We start from the raw sequence: 24,422 nt of genomic DNA on the forward strand, positions 1-24,422 counted from the left end.
TCCCGCGAGAGCTATAGCATAGAGCACGGGAGTGAGGGGCAGAGGGAAACAAAAACAAGGGGGGGGGACCTGAGTGAGTGGCCGGGGGGGGGGGCAGCACCAGGAGCGGAGGAGTCAGCAAAAGAGAAAAAAAAGGGGAGAAAACCAAACGTCACAGCACAGTCCAACGTCTTGAAGCCAGCTCCTTAACAGTGAGCTACCTAGAGTACATCATGAATGGGTAAAGGCAATTCCCAAGGCACGAAATAGGAGACGTGGGGGGGCAGGCAGGGGACCGGGGCAGGAGGGCAAGGCAGGGGGACAGATAAGGGAGAAATCCAGGGCCACAGCTGAAACAGGATGGATACTTGCGTTGCTTGGGCCCAGGAGGCAGCACGGATCAGCGAACGTCCAGCCAGGAAGCCGCCTGTTCCGGAGTATCAAAGAACCGGGTGCGATCACCATCGATTACCCGGAGTCTGCTCGGATAGAGGAGGCTGTACTTGATGCCCAGATCGCGGAGACGCTTGCGGATGTCGGTGAATTGGCGGCGTTGACGTTGCACTTCTTGCGAGTAGTCCGGGAACAGCATAATTCGGGCGTCCTCATAACGGAGTTCTTTCTTGGAACGAGCCGCCGCCAATAGTCCGTCCCGGTCCCTGTAGTTAAGCAGCCGCAGCAGGAATGGCCTGGGAGGCGCCCCCGGAGCGGGGGGGGTCGGGGGAACCCTGTGTGCCCTCTCCACCACGAAGGTTGGCGGCATGTCAGGCAAATCCAGCAGCTTGGGGAGGAAGGCTTCCGCAAATTCGGCAGGTTTGGAGCCCTCAGCCCGCTCCGGCAACCCCAGGATGCGGATGTTGTTGCGCCTCAGGCGATTTTCGGTGTCAATCGCCCTGTCCTGGAGAGCCTTCACCTGCAGCTGTAAGGCATGGATGTCCCTGGAGTCCTCCCTGGAATTGTCCTCCAGGCGGGAGATGCGGTCCTCCGCCTCAGACACCCGAGAGCGGAACTTGTCCAAGTCATGTCTAATAAGGCTGATATCCGTCGCCAGATAGTCGATTTTAACAGTCAGGGTATCCTTACATGCCTTAATTGCCTCCAGGATGTCCGATGGAGAGGGATCCTGTGGTCGGCCAGGGCTCGGCTCCGTCTGGGTGCTGACCGACATGCTGGAGAGAGGAGGCCTCGTGTCCAAGATGGCCGCCGGCGGCCTCTGGGGACCGGGAGAAGAAGCGGGCGCAGCCGAAGAACGGAGCCTCCCGGGAGCTATCGGAGGGGCTCGCTGCTTCCCGCTCGTCTTCTTAGGGGGACCCAGGGTGAAAAAAGGGGGTGCCGAGGATGATCGGGTAGCTCAAGGAAAGAAAAGGATGAGATCAGGATCGGAGCTCCGGCTTCACACGTCCGCTCGGCTTCACATCCCGGCCACGCCCCCCCGAGCAAGTACATATTTTAAATGATTTAAAGTATTCCCCTGTAAAACCATCTGGCCCAGGTGATTTGTTTTTGGGTAAAGAATCAATAGTATGGGAGACTTCTGTCTCGGTAATGGGGGAGTTCATTTTACCCAGTTGTTCCTCCGTGAGTTGTGGGGGAGTTCAATTAATTCAAGGAAACTGGCTATCATGGAAGCTGAGGGTTGGATAGTATTTGGGTCTCGCTGTAGGTTATAAAGTGAGTGATAATATTCGCTTAATGCATCGGCGATAGCCTGAAGATGATGCAACTTGACCTTACCCACTGGGTGTAAGATATAAAGGATTTTAGTCTTTTGTCTATGCCTTCTAAGGCGATTGGCTAAAAGTTTCCCAGCCTTATTTCCATTTGCATAGTAAGACATTTTAAGCCGTGTAGAAGCTTTTGCAAAGTCGCCTAGTAAAATTAGGCAGAGGTCATATCTGAGCTTTGTCAGTTGGTCGGAAAGAGATGTGGATGTGCTGGTTTTATTTTTAACTTCTAAAATTTGAACTTTAGAGGAAATTGAATTTGCCACCCTTTCTCCCAGTTTAATAAGGAGTCCCCACATAAACGCCTTATGAGCCTTCTAAGTCACAAACGAATCAGTGACAGAATTTGCATTATGGTCAAAACATTCAAGCAACTCCTTTGTAAACCTAGACTTGGAGGAATCTGCCTGGAATAGCTGCGAGTTGGATCTCCAAACATATGTGGGATTGACATTGGGTGAGTCCTCTTCCAACAGCAGTACCGAGGCATGATCCAACCAAGTAATAGTATTGATCGTTGAGGATTTTATTTTGGGTTACATCCAAATATCCATCAGGAAAAGATAGTCTTGTATAGATTTTATGGCTCATGGAAAAGTAGTCTGTCTGTGGCATGGAGGCATCTCCAAGCTTTAGAGATCATAGGCGAGTAGCAGAGGTTGTAGCAATTGTTGATAGAGAGTTAGAGAGTGTAGTGGAGTTCATCTTAGGATCAGGAGGGAGATTGAAGTCCCCACATAGTAATAGCCCTGCTGGACCTGTTTGTTATTTTTGAGGACTTGGCGTAGAAAGCAGGACTGGTGCTTATTAGGCGCATACACATTGGCCACTGTGTAGGTGGTAGAATTTAATGTCAACATATCAGAATGTGATATCGGCCTTGAGGATCTGCCAGTTCTTTGTGTATTGTAAGAGCAACCGTGTCCCTTTATGGTTGTCATCACTCCTCTCTTTTTGGCTTCCGCGTTGGCTGAGAAGATATGGGGGACTTTAGGATTGGAACACTTAGGCATGGATTGGTTGTGAAAGTGTATTTCTTGAATGCAGAGGATGTCCGTTATTTTGTGTTGCCTCGTGCAATAGGGACCTGCGCTTTTGCAGGATGGTTGAGTCCCTTGGCGTTAATAGTCAGGAAGGCTATTGTCATTATGTAGGATAATGGAAAATGGTGTATAGCATGTGTGGGTAACACTTCCATATAATGGTGATCTTGCCTGTACTGTTCCAGAGAAAATAGTCTCAGAATCAGGCATGGATAGGCAAGGTTGTCCTGGGGAGGTTTCATCTGGGTAATGAGGTAGATGTGGATCTGACTGTGAGAACAAACCGTTAAACTGCAAACCAAAGAAGAAAAGAAAACGTATAGAAAACTCCAAACAAAACAGGTATAGGTCATTATGACCTGGGTGTAGCACAATGCTACTCAGGAACTTGTGGGGGGGAAGAAAAAGTTCAGCTTAACAGAATTTCTCTAATGCAGAGACTGAACTTAAATGTAAAGGTATGACTGCTAGCCGGATCATTTGTGCTTACGAGCATTTCTGGAGGTGACCAGGTTCCAGTCCTCCTCAATGTGCTCAGGACTGCGTGTTTTGGAGGCCTGTGGTGGTTCTTACTGCACGATGTGCCACGACATAAGCGGGGTTAGGCCTTTAGCAAGAGAATCTATCACATGGTCTTTACCTTCCTTGGTGATAATTTAGTTGGGAACCCCCATTTGTAGGAGTTCTTGTGGTTCCTTAATGCTTTAGATATGGTGTTAAGGTTCCTGTGCTTTTGAAGAGTGAATTGGGATAGATCAGCGAAGAATTGCAGATCTTTATATTGTGTAGGAAAGAGGTCTTTGTTACGTGATGCAGACATTAGACACTTCTTCACATGAAAGAAATGCAGGCGTAATATAATGTCCCTAGGCACATTGTCAGGAAGGTATGAGGGTTTATGCAAGCAATGGATCCTGTCCACCGTGATGTCTAATTCTGTGAGGTCAGGTAATATGGAGGTAAACAATTGTTCAGTATATTTGCGTAGATCTGATTGTTGGACTGACTTAGGAACTACTCTGATTTTTAAATTCTCCTAGAGCGGTCCTTAAATATCTGCAATCTTGGCTTAAACTGCCTCTGTCTCATCCTCTTTATTTTCCTGGGCAGCTATCTAATTGTTAATAGTGGTAGAAAACTCCCCCATCCTTGTTTCAATTTGATCCACCCTGGAGGTTACTGCTCGAAGTTCTAATCCAAATTTATGTACACAGGACAGCATGTAATGAGCTCCTCAGAGAGACTAACATGTCTTTTTAAAGTTTTGTCCAGTACTGGCTAATTGTGGGTGGGGAAAAGATCAATTGAGTCAGGGAGCTCTCTGGTATCCTCCCCAGAGTCCAGGCCCAGGCTCACCTCATGTCCAGGATCCAATTCATCCATCCTAAATCGCGCCTTCTTGGACTCCCTGAGGTAGGATTGTGAAGTGGAGTTTGCTGGATTTTAGGTGATGTATTTCTTTTGGATGTATTGGCCTTATGTAGCCTCTGCTGAGGGTAGCTGTATGTTGTGGATGCAGAGGAGTCGGCGCTATCTAGGCCCGTGTGAAGAAGGCAGTTTCTGCGGCAGGGTCCCCGGGATAAGATTTCAGTGCTGGAGAGTCCAAATGGTAGCTTTGCAGCCCACTATGTGTCGATGGGTCCCAGGTGTTGTAGGTGCTCCACTCTCAGGTGTCCATCACAGTCCACAGCAAGCTCCGCCCCCACGTCATGTAAATTTTGCTAGATGATTTTTGTTGTACATGTGTCAAACAAAAGGTCAAACACAAGGCCCGCAGACCGAATCCAGTCATGTCATGTGGCTCTCACACCTCTCCTGAAGCTGCGGCACCCCCCTCAACATCGCTGCCCACACCTTGTCTCCGCTTTTGGCAGCAGAGTGGAGGACAGAACTACTCCTACAAATCCTGCGCTTCCCTGTGCTGCCACAGGTAGGCTCGTCTCTGCTTCCCCCTGTTTCAGCAGTTGGCAGTATAGAGGATTCCTATAGATATTTATGATGTAAGGAAGGGGGGATGCTTATAAATATTATGAGAATACTACAATTCTATTCCAGTTAAAAAAAAAAAAAATAGCAGGGTTGCACATTGCTGGTGTCATCCACAAGAAACTGTATTAGAGGCTGCTCAGACAGAACACCATGGCAACACCATGATCTGTCTGAGCAGTCTCCAATAAAGTTTCTTGTGAATGATACCAGCGATGTGCGACCCTCCTTTTCAGACTTGCATCATCTGCTAAAGGAGTGTGGGTGGGCTCCATGCCAGTGTGCAACTGTTTTTTTACAGCTTAAAGCAGAACTTTACCCATACACAACTTGCTTCTTGATGGAGGCTGCCATTTTACTGAAGCTCAGAGCCCTTAACCGCTTGCCGACCAGCTCCTGTATATTTACTGCGGCAAGGTGGGCTGGTAGAAGCAAAACGACATAGATCTACGTCGCTTGCCTGTGAGGAGCTAGGGGGTGAGCGCGCATCGCCCCCGATTGTCAGCGGGGAAGCCGATGCGTGTGTCAGGCGGCTCCGATTCGCTCCCCGCAGAGAGAGAAGGATGGTCAGCTGTTGTAAACACAAGCCGACCGTCCTTCTCCCTGGAATGTTTACAGAGCTCATGTGATCCTGCTATATAGGATCACATGTCTCTGTTATCATTTCACAAGTCCAACCCCCATAAAGTTAAAATCACTCCCCTAGGGTCACATTTAACCCCTTGATCACCTATACTGTTAACCCCTTCCCTGCCAGTGTCATCATTACAGTAACAGTGCATATTTTTAGCACTGATTACTGTAGTAATGTCACTGGTACCCCCAAAAGTGTCAATGTCAGTCAGGGGTCCGATCTCTCGGCCGCAATGTCGCAGTCCCACAAAAAATCGCAGATCGCCGCCATTGCTAGAAAAAAAAAATGGACATAAATCTTTCCCGCAGTTAGTAGACGCAATATTTTTTGCGCAAACCAATCAAAATACGCTTATTGCGATTTTTTTTTTTTTTTTTTTTTTACAAAAAATATGTAGCAGAAAACAAATTGGCCTAAAATGTTTAAAAAATTTAGATTTTTTTTTTGAGAATGTCATATAGCAGAATGTGAAAAATATTGTTTTTTTTTTTTTTCTTCCAAAATTGTCACTTTTTTGTTTATAGCGCAAAAAATAAAAATCGCACAGGTGATCAAATACCACCAAAAGAAAGCTCTATTTGTGGGAAAGAAAGGACGTCCGTCAACTTTATTTGGGTACAGCGTCGCACGACCGCGCGATTGTCCGTTTAAAGTATCGCAGTGCCGAATCTCAAAATAGGGTCTGGTCATTAAGGGGGCAAATCCTTCCGGTCTTAAAGTAAATCATAAAGTGGAACCAAATCCATTAACCACTTTACTACCGGAGGATTTTGCTGTCTTACGTCCAGGCCACTTTTTGCGATTCGGCGCTGTGCGACTGTAATTGACAATTGCGCGGTCGTGCAACGCCATACCCAAATGAAATTTACGTCCTTTTTTTTCCCCACAAACAGAGCTTTCTTTTGGTGGTATTTGATCACCAGTGCGCTTTTTACTTTTTGTGCTATAAACAAAAAAATAGCGTTTATTTTGAAAAAATAACAATATTTTTAAAAATTTTTTATATGAAATTCCCCCCCAAAAAATGTTTTTTTTAAAATTTTTGGCCAATTTGTTTTCTGCTACCAATGTTTGGTAAAAAAAAATCACGATAAGCGTATTTTGATTGGTTTGCGCAAAAGTTATTGCGTTTACTAACTACGGGAAAGATTTCTGTCATTTTTGGTGTTTTTTTTTTTAAAGCGTAATGGCGGTGTTCTGCGATTTTTTTTTTTTTTGTGGGACTGCGACATTGCGGTGGACAGATCGGACCCTTGACTGACATTTTTGACACTTTTGGGGGTACCAGTGACATTACTGCAGTAATCAGTGCTATAAATATGCACTGTTACTGTAAAAATGACACTGGCAGGGAAGGGGTTAATTTTATTGGAGAGGGAGGGGTTAATGTATGCCTGGTGCTTACTGACGTGTGGGGGTGAGGTGACTGAGTGACAGAAGGACAGATCGGATGTTCAGCTATGCTGAACACTCCGATCTGTCAGTCCCTGTCACTTAGGAGATCCGCCCGCTCTGTTTACACAGGCGGGCGGATCTCCTCACTCGACTCCCCGACGATCGGGGCAGAGCAGCGGCGATCGCTGCCGCTCCTCCCCTGGCCCGACTCCCGCTGTGAATGAAAACAGCGGGAGCGCGCCGCCTACAGGGGGAGGAGTCCAGCGACGTAGGTCTACGTCGCTGGACTGGAACGAGCCACTTTGCCGCAGTACGCTCCATGTGAGCGGTCGGCAAGTGGTTAATTTAACGGTTTAAAAAAAGTTTAATTCCTGGAATTCCGGGATTGCTAACTGTCACATTTGCTTGTGTCCTCAACCAAACTGTCAAACCATCAAATGGCTGGTGTCATACCTGATCACATGCGCAGCACCTTGGCAGTTGCAGTTTAAACAAAAGCACCATCCTTGGCTGTAAAGGATAGGGTTTTGTTCTGCTTTAAGCCTGTCCGCAGATCAGCGTCTACAAACTAAGCAATGCCTAAAATAGAAAGCAACTGAGCATATACAGAGCAGGGTGAAACAGTGATTTTACACAGTATAGACCAGGGTTGCTCAAATATAAACTTGAAAGGTCCACTAACCAATTTTCCATTCAGTCCGAGGTCCAGAAAAGTGACCGTCAAATTCCAAATACAGAATTTGTTTTTGGGTACAGCATCGCACGACCTCGCAATTGTCAGTTAACCTAACGCAGTGCCAAATTGCAAAAAATGGCCTGGTCATTAAGGGGTAAAACCTTCCGGGGCTAAAGTGGTTCAATTACACTAGATCACCAACATAAAACAGCCTAACCTGCATTGAACATAAAGATGTGGAGGTGGGCATGTGTTCCCCCCCTCCCCCCACCCCCTTCCTTATGCACCAGGATTTATTTTTGCCCAGCTGAGAACAAAATCCAGTTTTCCAAACACTGTTAAGGTCAAACCTACAGACCAGTCACCATCTTCACTAGCTTTTATTTCCAGTAATGTTTACCTGAAGTGATCTTTTTGGTGCTTAGAACCTGCTGACTATAGAATCTTTCTGGAAGATGGGGGTCACACTCTGTAGTAAGGCCTCTCCTCCCCCCCCACCCTGTGATGAGGGAGATCTTGCCCTCTCTCACCCTCAGATCCCCTCAGTCAGGACCTGGGCGGGGAGGAGAAGTTGGGCACAGGCAGTTATTTCAAATATTTTTAGCAGGAGAATGGAGAAGAGCAGAGGACAACATGAACAATCCACTTGACTTACCTGCAACGAGGAGGAGGTGGGTGGAGCTTCTTTCTCGGTGCAGGGAGGAAGTTAAACCCTCCTCCGCTGTGAATTCTGGGGCCTCTGCCTGTCTGTGTGCTTGACGTCACTGGTTGCTAGATGCCAGACGGCAGGCGGATAGAAACCAGTTCAGGAATCACAAAGTGTGCGTTTCATTCTGGGACACTGCTTTGTTCTCCCTCTCAGTCACTGAACGAGCCCCAGCAGATGGATGTCTTGCGCTGCTGCTGCTCCCTCTGTTCATGTCCAGCTGCGGGGTCCAGATTTAAGCACATCTGGATCCGGACGCGGCCCGGAGTCCGCCTATTGAGGACCCCGGGTATAGACACTTAATGTTTTACATAGCGATACCTGCAAAATGGGGCAGCCTAAAGTGATCTAGCAGGGCTTTTTTTTCTGACTAAAGTTCCACTTTAATCCTTAAGTTATTACTAAAAAACAGTAATATTTAAATGCAGAGGAAATTATTTAATTTGATAAAGCGTAAATGTATCTATATAGTAGTACAAATACAACTAGCCCTTTGAGGGGAACTATAATGGTGATGCGGCCTGCGGTGAAAGCGAGTTTGGCAGCCCTGGCTTAGAGGGTGCCTAGATAGTACATAAGCATCTGGAGTCTTTAGTAGCAACCAGTTATCTTTGATTTGCTTCCTGGTAACCTGTGACAATTCTATTAGCATAAAGGTAATTTAATAATGTATTTTAAGTCGATGTAAACCCATACATATGTGAGTGAAGTGAACAGCCTCCGATACAGAGATGAGGCAAATCTCCCTACATAAGTTGTACATGTATATCTGCGGTCTTCAGCATTCTTTAGAAATTTGCACATTGTGTTAGAAATTTTTCTTCCTGTTTCAGCAGTCGGAGGGTAGTCCAGGCATACACTGTGTGTGAACTGATTCAAGAAAAGGCTAACCCCACATAGGCAGGGGAATGAAGACACTTGCAGAGCTGTAATGTGAATAGACAAGCTCTCTGTTTATCGGTCTCTAAATCCCTTCCCCGACACAAATTTTCAGCTGCTTTGGCTGGGTCCTCGGACTCTGAGAGAGATATGGTCACCGCAGACCACCTTGAGGGGTCGGTGTCTTCGCATTCTGACGGTGAAGAGGACCTGTCCGCATCAGCCACTGCGCGAAAACGCTCATTGGTGGAAGCCCTGATAGTTTCCAGGCAGGAAACTTTAAAAATGACTGATGAACCCACAGCGCCAGGTACGCAGGTGTCTTTTGCCCCCCCCTCGCAAATCCCATAAGTCAAGCAAGGTGTTCCCTTGTCCAGAATTTTTTCACACTATTGTGGATGAACAAGGGTGACGCAATAAGCACATGGTGGTGGTGCCTAGGTGTTTTGCACGCCGTTACCCCTTTGCGGAGGCAGTGTCCACTAGGTGGACTGTACCACCAAAAGTGGATTTTCCGGTGACCAAGTTGAATAAAGCGACTCTGGTACCGGTGGGAGAGTCTCCAACTTTTGCGGATCCCGTGGATAGAGGGGTGAAATCCTTGTCCCAACATTTAAACGTGGTAGCAGGTCACATGTTAAAGTCTACCTTTGTGAACGTTCTGGTAGCACAGACTGCTACTGAATGGGTGACGTTACTTAAAAGTAACGTGGAAGCTGAACGGCTCCCTCCCTGCTGTGCCAGAACCGATGGACCAGTTGGCTTAAGCCCTGGTGTTCATGTGTGATACGTCCCTGGATGTAGCCCCGTTAGTGGCCAGGGCGATGGCAGTGGGAATTGCTATTAGGCGCATGGTGTGGCTAAAGTGCTGGTCTGCTGACCAGGCTTCCAAAAAGGCCTTGACTGATCTTCCTTTCACAGGGAACACTGCTGTTTGGATCCTTTCTGGATGAGTTGATCAAAGGCCTCACAGGGGGGGCCTCAATCCTCCAAGGGCAATGCACCACGTGTTAGGGGTCTTCTTTTGCTGCTCGTAGGCAGCCAGTTGGTACCTCCGGGTCGCAAGCGACGGTACTGCAGTTCAGGTCTTCTGGGGGTTCAGAGAAGACCTGCTCAGGTAAATCGGAGACAAACCAGGCTGGATCTGTAGTTGAATCTTCGTCTGCGTGATGGGGCACCCTCACCCGTTTCTGGGGTCGGGGGGACGTCTTTGATTCTTTCCAGAGCCAAGTTCCTCTCAAGTATGCTTTATAGGGGATTCGGCTTTGGTGAGGGTCTTCCCTCCCTCGGACAAGCTGCAAAGGTTACAGGGCACTATCCGGTTGCTGTTGGCAGTCTGTCTGTCTTTTCTGCGAAATTGAAGAGGCTCAGGACAATACGGTTTGGCATGAGCCACCGGGCAGCTCGTCTGCAAGATTGTCCTGTCCGGATTAGAGGTTCATAGCCAGGTCTCAGGATCCTCTGATCAACGCCAAAGATGCACTGGTGGCACCTTGGGGTCAGTACCAACTGAGTTATGCCTTCCATACTTTGAATATCCTGCCAAGACTTTTATGTAGGATGGGGGGGGGGGGGGGATTCTGGTCATTCTGATGGCCTAGACTGGCCTCGCCGGTCTTGGTATGCAGATCTGGTAAGGTTGGTCACGATTGCTTCTTGGAGACTTCCTCTCTGGGAAGATCTGCTATCTCAATGCCTAATCGTTCATCCTGCTTTACAGTCGCTGGCTTTAACGGCATGGCTGTTAAAAGCCAGGCATTGAGGAATAGAGGTCTTTCTGACTCTGTGATTCCTACGCTATTGAAGGCCTGGAAGTCGTCCTCCAGGAAGATCTATCATCGTACATGGAAATTGTACTTTTCATGGTGTTAGCTGTTCTTTAAATGCCTCCTTTTGGAAGACATAAGGGGCTTTCGCTGCTGTCCTTGTCTCAGAAGGTTGCCTTCTTGGTGGCTATTACTTCTGCCCGCAGAGTGTCTGACTGGCAGGGGCGTCTTGCTGATCACCATATCTGGTGGTACATGGAGATAAGGTGGTACTTGACCTAAATATTCGTTCCTTCCTAAGGCGGTTTCTGATTTTCTTCTGAATGAAGACATTGTATTGCCTTCACTTTGTCCTAAACCACAGCATCTGACGGAGCATGCTTCACATTCTTTGGCTGTGGTTCGGGCGATCAGGGTCTATTTACAGACCACTGAGTCCTTTCAAAAATTGGACGCTCCTTTTTGATGGACCTCGTAATGTTATGGCTGCATCTACTGCGACCATTTCCAGATGGATCAGGCAGATGATGGTACAAGCCTATTGACTGAAGGGTCAGGTTCCTCCTTTCCCAGTGAAGGCTCAGTCTACTACGAGAGCGCTAATTGTCTCTTGGGCTTTTCACCATCAGACATCGGTGTTAACAAGTTTGCAAGGTGGCAACTTGGTCGTCTGTGCATAGGTTCACTAAATTCTACAAGGTAGATGTGTTTGCATCCGCGGATGGTTCTTTTGGCCGCAAAGTTTTTGCAGGCTGCAGTTTAAAAGAGAATTCCTTTTGTTTCTCTTTTGAGGGTCCCATTGTTTCTGGATGAGCTCCAGTTGTTCCTGGTTGAGCTCTATTTTACCTGGTTGGCTACTTTAGCCATTGGGGAATTCAGTTTTCTCTTACGTCCTCCGACAGTCGCCGCCTCTCCATATTCGTCACAATGGGGTAATTGACCTTTGCTCCGTAGGAATAGCTAGGCAACAGAATATGTCAATATTAAAGCTTTTAGCATATCCCACCCCCAGGGGGTGGTCCCCTCAGTCAATACCCTCCTGCTTCCTGTATCCATACCTCAGTTTCATTGTCTAGCTTTCAGTAGTTAGCTGGCTGTTTCTGTGCTGGGGCATTTTGTCTCAGCCTTTATCTTCTTTTTGATTTTATTTGAGTTTTTTTCTCTCTCTTTACTTAGCTGTTACTTTTGTCAGCATTAGTTAGTTCTTCTGATGAAGAGGATCATGCGGGCTGGGTCTCGGGCTGGCCCCCCTGGTCGCAGGTTGTGAGTCAGTGGCTTCCCAGCCTGCCATCGAGCGTTCAGTCAGGTTTTTTCCTGGCATGTGTGAACGACCCATCCCTGTTCGCTGCAGGGATGCTGCGGTGAGGTGGCTACCTCACTGGACGCCATGCGGTTTCGCACCGCAGTTTTGCTGCGTCCTGGCTGCGACTCTCCCTGTCTTCTGTGCAGCGGCTTGATCACTTGGGCGGGCTCCCCACGCCATTTAGAAGGTAAGTGTATCTGTGTGGGGACCTGTCTGTTTAGGGGGTGTCAGTCTGGGACTGTGTAACCCTGTTTCTGTACACTCTGTGGGGCATGATTTGATCGTGTTTGTGCATACATGCGGCGGCCGCTGCTGCGGTCCGCCATTTTTTATTATACTGCAGGCGTGTGAGGGTGTTTTACTGTGTGCGGGGAGCGGCGTTTTTGGCGCCAAGCGCCGCCATTTTGGCGGCGATCGCTCCGGCCTCATGTTAGCACTGCAGTGTCTCTGCCTTTACTTCCTCCCCCGGCGGCCATTTTTTTGTAGCCTTCCATAGGCTTTATAGGAGCGGCCTTGATTGCATCACTTCCTTTTCCCTGGGCACACCGATCGATGCAGCAGCAGTGATCTCTCCAGGTTTTTACCCTCTTTATTCCTGTATTCCTTGCCTGAATTTGTACTTTTCCCTGTGGGGGTTGGCTTGTGCTGGTGTGTGTGTGCGGTCTCATGTTAGCACTGCAGTGTCTCTGCCTTTACTTCCTCCCCCGGCGGCCATTTTTTTGTAGCCTTCCATAGGCTTTATAGGAGCGGCCTTGATTGCATCACTTCCTTTTCCCTGGGCACACCGATCGATGCAGCAGCAGTGATCTCTCCAGGTTTTTACCCTCTTTATTCCTGTATTCCTTGCCTGAATTTGTACTTTTCCCTGTGGGGGTTGGCTTGTGCTGGTGTGTGTGTGCGGTCTCATGTTAGCACTGCAGTGTCTCTGCCTTTACTTCCTCCCCCGGCGGCCATTTTTTTGTAGCCTTCCATAGGCTTAATAGGAGCGGCCTTGATTGCATCACTTCCTTTTCCCTGGGCACACCGATCGATGCAGCAGCAGTGATCTCTCCAGGTTTTTACCCTCTTTATTCCTGTATTCCTTGCCTGAATTTGTACTTTTCCCTGTGGGGGTTGGCTTGTGCTGGTGTGTGTGTGCGCTGGGCTGCGCTCGCCGTGCTTTTAAAGGGGCAGTTACCCTTTTTTATCCTGCAAAATTTTGGGGGCATGGATTCTCAGGAAAGCAAATTTCCTCCCACTTTACTGGGAGGCCAAGGGGCTGCTGCTGTTCCCCCTGAGGGGGGCGATTTGGCCACCATTGTGGCTAACCTGGCTGCTCAGGTACAGATGCTTGTGGCTGCTCAATCCACAAAACGGCCCAGAGTTTCAATCTCCTCTGATTCAGAGGGCGATGGTGATGGGGCTGCTATGGCTGGGGTCCCCTTATCGGGGTCCCATTCGTCCCTGGACTTTGCAGGGTCGGAAGGGGAGGCAGAGGTTGAGGGGGTTGATGATTCCCCCCCTGGCTCGTCTGAAGAGCTTGCAATCATGGATGAATTGGTTGCTTCTATCAAACAAACGCTGCATTTACAGGATGAACCGTGTCCGCCTGCCGTTCTGGCTTCTCATGGGACACAGAGGAGACGCAAAACATTGCAGGTTTTTCCTTGCACTGAGGATTTTCAGCGCGCTGTTAGTGAACAATGGCGCAATCTAAAAAAGCCTTTTGCTGTGCCAAGTAGGTTCAAGCTGCGTTATTCTTTCACACCCGCCACTGATGAACGCTGGTGTGTACCACCTCCGGTGGATCACGCGGTGGCGGTTTTGAATAAATCCACTGCGATTCCGGCAGAGGATACCCCGGTGTTCCGGGACCCTACGGACAGGAGACTGGAGTCTCTTGCCCGCTATACTTACTCGGTTACCGGTTCCATGCTGAAAGCTATTTTTGCTTCCCTTATGGCAGCTCAGGCTGTCGCTGATTGGACGCAGGTACTCAGGCGCGTCCTGGTGGCTGATTCTGCCCCGCGACAACATTGGCTATGGTGGATCAGATTCATCAGGATGTCATGTATTTGTGTGATGCGGAATTAGATGTAATTCCTTTGGCTGCACGTGTGCACAGCATGGCGGTGTTGACACGCCGTTTGATTTGGCTGAAATGTTGGTCTGTGAACAATCTTCTCGCAAGACTTTGGCTAATTTGCCCTATACGGGATCTCGCCTTTTTGGCGACTCACTGGATACGCTGATTAAGGGGATCTCTGGGGGTAAGAGCACGCTCTTGCCCCAATCTCACAAGGCTAAGGGTGCTCAAGGTAAGAAGCATGCTTCGTTTAGGCCCTCTCAGGGGTCCTTTCGTGCCTTTCGGTCGCACTATAAGGGCAAGCCCTTCAAGGGTCAAGGCTCCCAAAAGAAACCGTGGGCAGGTAAGCAGAAGTCCGGCCAGTCCGGGTCCGCTGCCCATAACAACGCAGCCTGAAGGGACACCCTCACCCAGTTCTGGGGTGGGGGGACGTTTGCTCGGTTTTCTTCAACCCTGGCTGGCCCGCGTTCGGGACAGGTGGGTTCAGGAAATCGTTCGATCTGGATACAAGATCGAGTTTCTCTCTCGGCCGGCGGGCAGATTTTTTCCCTCAAATCTTCAGCTGTCTCCAGAGCGTTTGCGGGATCTGCACCTGGCCGTGCGGGACCTGCGGGCTCAGGGAGTGGTGGTTCCGGTGCCTCATCGGGACAGATTTCGGGGGTTTTATTTAAATCTGTTCACTGTGCCCAGAAAGGAGGGCAAGGTACGTCCGATTCTGGACGAAAGCTCTAAACCGGTTTGTGCGGGTTCGCAAGTTCCGCATGGAATCCCTGCGCTCGGTGGTGGCTGCTCTAGTTCCGGGAGAATTCATGGCATCCATCGACTTGAAGGATGCGTATCTTCACATCCCCATTTTCGAGGGTCACCAGAGGTACCTTCGATTCGCCATTGCGGAGGATCATTACCAATTCGTGGCGTTACCCTTCAGTCTCGCTTCGGCTCCGCGGGTGTTCACCAAGGTGCTTGCACCGGTTCTGGCCTTATTGAGAGCCCAGGGTATATCAATCCTGGGGTATCTGGACGACATTCTGGTTCGGTCTGCGACCAGTCAGGGTCTGGTGAAGGACCTGTCCGTCACGATGCAGACTCTGCAGGAGTTTGGTTGGACGATAAACTTCCCAAAATCTACGCTGTGCCCGTCGGTTCGTCTTCCCTATCTGGGAATGATCTTGGACTCTGTTCAGGCGAAGGTCTTCCTACCGGAGGACAAGCTCAGGACACTTCAGGACGAAGTCAGGACCCTTCGGGACGTTCCGTGCTTATCCCTCCGGACGGGCATGCGGTGTCTAGGTTTGATGGTCTCGGCTTTCGAGGCGATTCCCTTTGCCCAGTTCCACACGAGGGGTCTCCAGGCGGAGATCCTGTCCAGGTGGAACGGGCGACCACAATCTCTGGATCTTCAGATCTCGTTGAGTCCTCGCACCAGAAGGGATCTTCTGTGGTGGCTCCAGTCCTCGGCGGTGTCAGGGGGCAAGTCTTTTCGTCCGCTTTCATGGACGGTGATCACCACGGATGCCAGCCTGTCGGGCTGGGGTGGTGTTCTGGGCGTTCTGTCCGCCCAGGGTACTTGGTCGGAGGGGAAATCCTCCCTTCCGATCAACATTCTGGAATTGCGGGCGATAAATCTCTGCCTTCGACGTTGGACGGACAGGCTTCAGGGCCGTCCGGTTCGGGTGCAGACGGACAATGCCACAGCGGTGGCCTACATCAACCACCAAGGGGGCACCAGGAGTGCCCGAGCGGCTCGGGAAGTGGCCGATATTCTGTCCTGGGCCGAGACGCACGTCCCGGCGATCACAGCGGTTCACATTCCGGGGTTGGAGAACTGGAAAGCGGATTTTCTGAGTCGCCAGTCTCTGGACCAGGGGGAATGGTCGCTCCACCCGGATGTCTTCCAGATGTTGTGCGTGAAGTGGGGTCTCCCAGATGTGGACCTGTTCGCGTCTCGTCTGAACAACAAGGTGGAAAGGTTCGTGGCAAGGGCGAGCGATCCTCGGGCGGACGCGTCAGACGCGTTAGTGGCTCCGTGGCATCAGTATCGACTGATGTATGCTTTCCCACCGATTCAGTTGCTATCCCGGTTCCTTCGCAGGTTGTCCTCGGAACCGCTCACGGTGATTCTGGTGGCGCCAGACTGGCCCCGCCGGTCTTGGTACGCAGACCTCGTGAATCTGGCGGTCGACGCTCCATGGCGTCTGCCTCTTCGAGAAGATCTTCTGTCTCAAGGACCGATATTCCATCCTGCTTTACAGTCGCTGGCTTTGTCGGCCTGGCTGTTGAAACCGAGGTCCTGAAGGATAGGGGTCTCTCCCCGGAGGTCATTCATACTTTGATCAATGCTAGAAAGGCCTCTTCGGGGAAGATTTACTACCGTACTTGGAAGGCCTATTTTGCCTGGTGTGAGTCCAGGGGGTTTTCCCCCCGCTCATACTCGGTGTCTCGGGTGTTGCCTTTCCTTCAAACGGGTGTGGACCAGCGTTTGGCGTTGGCCACGACTAAGGGTCAGATTTCTGCACTGGCCATTCTCTTTCAGCGCCCTGTGGCGTCTAATTCTCTGGTTGGCACTTTTGTCCAAGGGGTGCGACACCTGGTCCCTCCTCGGAGGGAGCCTTTGCCTCCATGGGACTTGAACCTTGTTCTGTCCGTGTTACAACATGCTCCCTTTGAGAAGATCAGGGAGATCTCATTGCCTCTGTTGTCTAGGAAGGTCACCTTTTTGGTGGCGTTTACTTCGGCTCGCAGAGTGTCGGAGCTGGCAGCTTTGTTCTGCAGGTCTCCGTATCTGGTGCTTCACTTGGATAAGGTGGTCTTGCGACCTAATCCTTCTTTTCTTCCGAAAAGGATCTCGGAATTTCACCTCAATGAGGACATTGTCTTGCCTTCGCTTTGCGCGAAGCCTAAGCATCCGAAGGAGGTGGCCTTACATTCCTTGGATGTTGTTCGGGCGATCAGGGTTTACCTGTCTTCGACAAAATCCTTTCGCAAGACGGATTCTCTCTTTGTCCTTCCTGAGGGACCTCGGAAGGGCATGGTGGCGTCGGCTTCTACCATCGCCAAATGGATCAGACAGACCATTGAGCAGGCCTCTGCTTTGAAGGGAAAAGTTCCCCCTATGCCTGTGAAGGCGCACTCTACCAGATCTCTGAGTACGTCTTGGGCCTGTCATCATAGGGCTTCTGTGGCCCAGGTGTGTAAGGCGGCGACTTGGTCGTCCGTTCACGCCTTCTCAAAGTTCTACAAAGTGGATGTTCAGGCATCGGCAGATGCTTCCTTTGGCCGCAAGGTTCTTAGTGCGGCAGTACCTTAGGGTTCCTTGTTTTTGGGCCCTTGGCTGTTTGGGATGTTTTTATCCCTGGGTTATTTGTTCTTCCTGGGTTGTTGCTCCTGTTGAGCAAAGTTTTTTCATGCTGCCCAGCTGGTTTCCTTCCTTTGGTAAGGTTGCTTTCTCTGATATGGGTCCGGCGTTGCCTTAGGCGCGGCTGCGTTTCCCACCCCTTATGCATGCACTGCTTTGGGACGTCCCCATTGTGACGAATATGGAGAGGCGGCGACTGTCGGAGGACGTAAGAGAAAACGGAATTTTTGTAAAATCTTACCTGTAAAATTCCTTTCTCTGAGTCCTCCGACAGTCGCCGCCCCCGCCCCTCTTTTGGGGTTTATGTACTCTACTGCTATTCTACTGAAGCTGAGGTATGGATACAGGAAGCAGGAGGGTATTGACTGAGGGGACCACCCCCTGGGGGTGGGATATGCTAAAAGCTTTAATATTGACATATTCTGTTGCCTAGCTACTCCTACGGAGCAAAGGTCAATTACTCCATTGTGACGAATATGGAGAGGCGGCGACTGTCGGAGGACTTTCTCTATTATTCCCACCCCTCATGATATACTGCTTTGGGACATCCCTTTGAGTCTATGAATAGGAAGAGCTGCGTCTGTCGAACGATAGAGAACTGGATTTTTGTAAGCACTTACTGTAAATTCCTTTTCTTTGACGTTTGACAGACGCAGCACCCGCTCCTCTATTTCTAAGTTATGGGGTTTTTTCCTAACACTGTTTGCAGCCAAACTGTTTGAGAATAGCAGAGCCTGAGGGGTTATGCCTGCTGGGACAGCCCCCATAGGTGTGGACAAGTTTTTTTTTTTTTCCGCCTAGTGTCTATCCCTAGAAGGAGAATGGGGTTTTGCTCGTGGCCAGTATTCCTAATGTGCGTGCCACATCCCTAATAGTACAAGAAATTTGGGAAAGGTTCCCCTGGGTTTGGGACTTTGTAGGCACAAAAATTTGAAGAAAGTTTAAATATACACGAAAATAATTTATTCAAAATACAAGAAATACATATCCAAGATTAAAAACGGCAAGCAGCAATATAATGACAAATAGTATAAACGTGATTGTTCCAGAACCTGAGACCCAACATGTTTCGGAAAAAACCTTTTCCTTCTTCAGGGAAGGTTCTTTTGAAGTGCTATGGTTATACTTGCATTGGATTATGGTGCTTACAGATGAAGTTAAAAACAAGTCGGTTGACCGTATTGCAGATTGGCAGTGCTTTTTTCTTCTAAGGATCAAGAATATATCCACATTTTCAATCAGCCAATGTTCTGCTCAGAGACTGCCATGCGGATTGAAAATGTGCTTTCTCTTGCTGAATAACAATCTGGCAAAGTGAACTAGGGTCTGGCATCCATACTTTAGGACTTCAGGTGACCACATATATGGGGGAAAAAATTGCCTGATTACATTCAATACTATATCCAGTTCAGTCCAGGATATATTCTTGATCCTTAGAAGAAATAAGCACCGCCAATCTGCAATACGGTCAGCCGACTTGTTTTTAACTTGATCTGTCAGCACTATAATCTAATGCAAGTATAACCATAGCACTTCAAAAGAACCACCCCTGAAGAAGGAAAAGGTTTTTTCCGAAACCTGTTGGGTCTCAGGTTCTGGAACAATCATGGTTATACTATTTGTCATTATATTGCTGCTTTCCGTTTTTAATCTTGGATATGCATTTCTTGTATTTCGAATAAATTATTTTCGTGTATATTTAAACTTTCTTCAAATTTTTGAGCCTACAAAGTCCCAAACCCAGGGGAACCTTTCCCAAGTTTCATCCCTAGAAGGAGGAGCATAACCCTATGAGTCTATGAATAGGAAGAGCTGCGTCTGTCAATAAACTTCAGAGAAAAGGTTTTTACTGTAAGTTCTTACAAAAATCCAGTTTTTGTCTTCAGGATTTCTTTTAATGAGTGCCATAGGCTACATTTAGTATGTGGAAGCACAGCGATTTATTGCACAGTAATGTCCTGACTCACATTGACTTTTCCAATAAGCACATAAATATGTTAAAGATTTTTGTTTCATTCAATTAAATAGTATATGAACATGCATACATATCTGTTTTGCAGGGTGGAAAGGAATATCTCATGAGAGCGCACTTTGGTCTCCCTAGTGTTGAAGCAGAGGACAAAGAGGGGAAACCACCCATAAGTGTCAAGTTTGAAATCCCTTATTTTACCACATCTGGAATCCAGGTATGCATAAGCTGCTTATCCTTTTGTTGTAAAAAAAAAAAAAAAAAACACACTGGTGTCCAACACTGGGCAACATTTTGGAAGCAGATTAGCAGCAGGGTGCCGGGCACTGGAACCCTGTCTGTGTTCCAACACCAAACACTAAAAAAGAGACTGTATTGTAGGTGGAGTTATCTCCGCCCACTGTACAAGTAAAGTTCTAGCCTGGGAAGAAAGACTGCAGCACAACAGGGTGTGATCAGGTGATTACCAGGGGAGGGGTGCTAACCATGACCACCATTGTGAGGTAGGGGGACCCAAATTTCCACTGGCGTGACCATCAATGTAGAGTGGGGTAATAGGGGGTTAACGATCACTCTGTGTGTGTGTGGTGGGCGGGGTTTAATAGTACTGACACTAATGTTGGGGGTTTTTATTGCATCCACTGACACAAATATTGGGGGGCTGTTTTTGCATCCACTGACCCCATTATTAGGGGTTATTATTGCATCCACTGACCTCGATGCTGGGGATTAATTATTGCGTTCATTGACCCCAATACTGAGGGTTGATATTGCACTCACTGACATCAGTGCTGGGGTTATTGTACTCCAACCTGTTCAGTATGCAGCAGGACTGAAACGTTTGGGCATTGAGGCAATAATTTTTGAATGGGCTGCCTAACCTGATGTAATACACATCAATGCATGAAAATGTGCTGCTATTGTGCGGGCCTCTGGAAGTGTCAGGGCCACACTTCAGAGCCTCTATAATTAAGTTGATCACCGCTGCAGTAAAACTTTATTGAAAGTGTGTGTTACATTAGTGGTTTCAGCAGAAGTAGTCATTATAACTGTTAAGTTCCTAACAATGGTTTACCATAACATAACTGTAAAGAAACAAGGGGGTAGGGGGGAGCTGGAAGCACTTGACCTCACTAGATGTAAGAGGTGTCCTACTGTGGAGGCACTGAATGGATCATGGATAAAGTACTGGGGGGCACTGCTTATCCATTTTAGCTACTATAGTTGTACATTATTTTTTAAGCAATCTTTCAACCCTTTTCACAGGTCCGTTACTTGAAAATAATTGAGAAGAGCGGTTACCAAGCGTTGCCATGGGTGCGATATATAACCCAGAATGGAGGTAATTTGATAATATGTGCAGTGGGTACAGAAATATAGTTTGAAAACAGCTATAAATAAATTACAGTCTATATCTAAATGTAAACATCTTAAATAATTCAGTTTGAACCCAATGCTAAATTTGTTGGGCTATAATGACCCTTTGACCTTTTTGCCTTCACAACTGATCTTTTCAGCAGTGGCAATTAAGGCCCCTTGGACACAGGGCCATTCAGCTGCAGTGCGTTCCTTGCAGTGCTTTAGTATAATCAGTGAGGACAGATTCCACATCCAGCCCCGCTGTAGGTAGCCTGTCAAAGTCTGTTGCATGCTGTGGCTGGACGGGACTGAGCACTGTACCGAATGGTATTGGCCTTCATGACAGGGCTCTAAACACTGCCTACCACTCAGTACAGCATTCAGTTCCTAACAGGCAGCTTTCAGCATGGTTGAACACTGCACCTAAACAGCCCCACGTGCAAGGGGTCTAATGAAGGTAAAACACAGCTCCTGATTCTTCTCAACCATTGGGTTATACTGCCCCCTAAAGGGTAGGACACTAGGCACGAAAAAGCTTGACTACACCTATGAGCAGTCCCGGGGGGTATACACCCACTCTCAGCTATAGACACTCAGTTTTTTTCTTTTTCTGCCTAGTCAGGAGTAAGGAACTAGTTCCTTGCTGGGATCTCTTGTTTTGGTGGCATTTTTTTTCCTTTTAAATTGATATTTTCCTATCTTTGTTATTTTGTTCCTGTGAGAATGGGACTGGGCGACGGACTGGATAATCGAGATCCAGAGGGTCACCCCAGTCTGGCCAGCAAGCGCGAGTTTAAGTGCGAGTTAAACGTCTCGCGAGGGCACATATGACCTCAGCCTCAGTCGTAGTGTGCTCCTGGCCAACAGCCACCCACATCCCGATGAAGCCCCCCCCTGTTCCTGGCAAGATAATTAGCTTCCACCCTCTACCCCTGGAGGGTTTTGGGGTGGGCCCCTCCCTGGGAGGGTGGGACCCCCGAGTTCCCCTCCGTCCCCCTCCCAGGCCTCTGAAAATTCGGTGGTCACTGTGGAGTCCCTGAAGCATGTCTCGCCACCTGACCCCCCTCTGAGGCTGCAGGGCCCTCTTGGTCCCAGCCCGCTTTGTCTGCTATGTCAGCAGTTCTAGAGTCACTAGTGTCCAAGGTAGATATGGTCCTGCAAAACAGGACGGGGAAAAAAGCGTCCCCTGCATTCTCTGTCTCCTCAGATTCTCAGGTTGACCTGGCCACCGCGGACGCGAGTCACCCTACTCGGTCTGCGTCCACGCACCCTGAATGTTCGGACAATAAGAATGTTTCCTCTGCTCCTCTAGCTGTGCATGCAAAGGTGCTGGTGAATTCACTGATTGTGTCAGTGCGTGATACTTTAAACATGGCAGAGATGCTGGTCCCTTTTGACACCACAGGCCCTCCACAGTGGTGGGGGTTTTACCACTTTCCCGCTTACTTTGACGACAATGTCACATAACAGTGGGGATGTCCAAAACGCAACTCTTTTGGTCCCTAAGTATTTTGCTATGCGGTATCCTTCTAAGGATCCCCTGCTTAAAAAGTGGACAGTCCCAACTGTAGTGGACTCCCCGGTTTCAAGGTTAAGTATACCTTGACCTTTTAAAGATCCGGTTAATAGGAGAGCAGAGGCTCTGGCCTGCCATATGTTTCGCTATGGCTGGTTTGGCACTTAGGCCGTTATTTACTATTATCCTGGTGTCGCAAACTCTGACGAGTGGGCTGAACTTTTACTCCGGGACCTGGAGGAGAAACGGCTTCCCCCTGCCTTTGTGAAGCTGGCGGATCATTTGATCCAGGGACTAAAGTTTATCTGTGATGCTCTCTGATCTAAAGGCGAGATGCTCCACTTGGGCCAGCCTGCCATTTAATCTCTTGGGAAAATTAACCTGCTCAAAATGATGCTCCTGCCTAAATTTACCTATATTTTCCGCAAAACACCGTGCTGGGTACCGGGTCGGTTTTTTCAGGAAGTGGACAGATGTGTAGGGTCCTTTCTCTGGGGGGGGGGGTTCGGTCCCGCGCTTAGCGAAATCTACCCTATGGCTTCCGACTGCCCTGGGGGGTTTGGCTTTGCCTAATTTTCGAGTCTATTTTTGGGCTGTGATTCTGGTCACGGTCCATCGGTGGTTCCAGGGTTCTACCATGAATGCGGCCACTTGTTTGGAGGCCGCCTACTTGGGGTCTCTTATGGACCTGAGGAACCTCGTGTATAGAGGTCCGCAGGCGTATTGGTTTGTACCCGGCCCCTCCCGAGTTACCTGGCGGGTGTGGGTTGCTGCTTATCGCAAATTTTTTCAGCCCGCTCAGTGGTCTCCTGCCCAACCCCTATGGGGAAACCCCTTTTTGCCTCATTTGAATGTACTCACGGACCCCCAGGTGTGGGCGAGGTATGGGGTAAAAACATTGGCTGATGTAATGCCGTCGGGTAGGCTCCTGCCATTCTCCCAATTACTGAGTAAGTTTTGGTTGCCCCTATGGATGAGGTTTAGGTACTTTCAATTGCGCCACGCCCTCCAAGCTCAATTTCCTGAGCCCCCTCTCCTCCAATCTGACCCCATTGAGAAGCTTCTGGCCCCGGGGGAATTGCAGAAACCTTTGTCCTCTCTGTATGCATCGCTTCTGGGGACGGATTCTCCCAGGGTTGAGCAATTGTGGACTATGTGGCAGGCTGATCTTCCGTTCCTGGAGCGGGAAGAATGTTTAGAATCAGGTCCCAAACTGGTGATTCCCTCTCGGAATGAATTAATACAGGTGAAGTTTCTTCATAGAGTCTACTATACCCCCGTAAGGTTGCATCGCATATACCCTGAGCGGGACCCTACTTGTCCTCGCTGTCATAATTATCAGGGGACCTATTTTCATATGTTCTGGGATTGCCTGGTGATTGCAAGTTACTGGGCTGCTGTTTTTGGGGTCATTAATAGTCGTCTACAGCTCTCTTCAGGTCTCCCCTGCGCTGGCGCTGTTGGGAGTTCCTGTCGATGAGCAGCCGTCGCACCACTCTAAGCTGCTGTTGTCATACCTGCTGTACTATGCCAAAAAATATATACTGCTTGGATGGTCCTCCCCATCTCCTCCCACTGTGTCATCCTGGCTCAAGTTGGTGGATGCAGACCTGCCTATGTACAAATTGACCTATATGAATAGGGGCTGCCCTTGGAAATATGACAAGGTTTAGGCGCCTTAGACTACAGATTGATTCCAGAGGTCTGTGGATCCCCCCCCCCCTCTTTTCTGTCTTTTATTGCCGTTTTGCCCCCCCCCCTCTCTCCCCCTTCTGTCCCTACTTCCCACTTTCCTTCCTCCCCTTCTCTCTCTCCCCCCCCCCCCCCCCCACCCTCATCTGGACTTCGGCTGCCTATAATTTTCTTACTGCTATGTACCATTGGTGGTGGTTTTACTTCAGGGATGTCTACTTACTGTTTTTTGCTATATGCTGTTGCTTATTGTATTCCAATGTTTACCTCAATGTCTGCATATGTTTTCTTCATTCCCACAATGTTGTGATATATTGTTTGACAATTACTTGTCTTGTTATTTTTTCTCTTAATAAAGCACTCCTTGTTTGTAAA

General features: G+C 48.7%; 1 protein-coding gene across 1 annotated transcript in view; it reads left to right on the forward strand.

Moving 5' to 3' along the window:
* The window catches only part of AP1M1 (adaptor related protein complex 1 subunit mu 1), a 149,364-nt gene that overhangs the window by 114,764 nt on the left and 10,178 nt on the right, over positions 1-24,422 (forward strand). The window contains exons 10-11 of the mRNA XM_082243511.1: positions 19,572-19,697; positions 20,747-20,822. Of these exons, the coding sequence (XP_082099637.1) occupies positions 19,572-19,697; positions 20,747-20,822 (202 nt within the window). The remainder of the gene's footprint in view (positions 1-19,571; positions 19,698-20,746; positions 20,823-24,422) is intronic.

The sequence above is a fragment of the Pelophylax lessonae genome, assembly GCF_965119305.1.
Source record: "Pelophylax lessonae genome assembly, chromosome: 1".
NCBI classification, from domain to species: domain Eukaryota; kingdom Metazoa; phylum Chordata; class Amphibia; order Anura; family Ranidae; genus Pelophylax; species Pelophylax lessonae.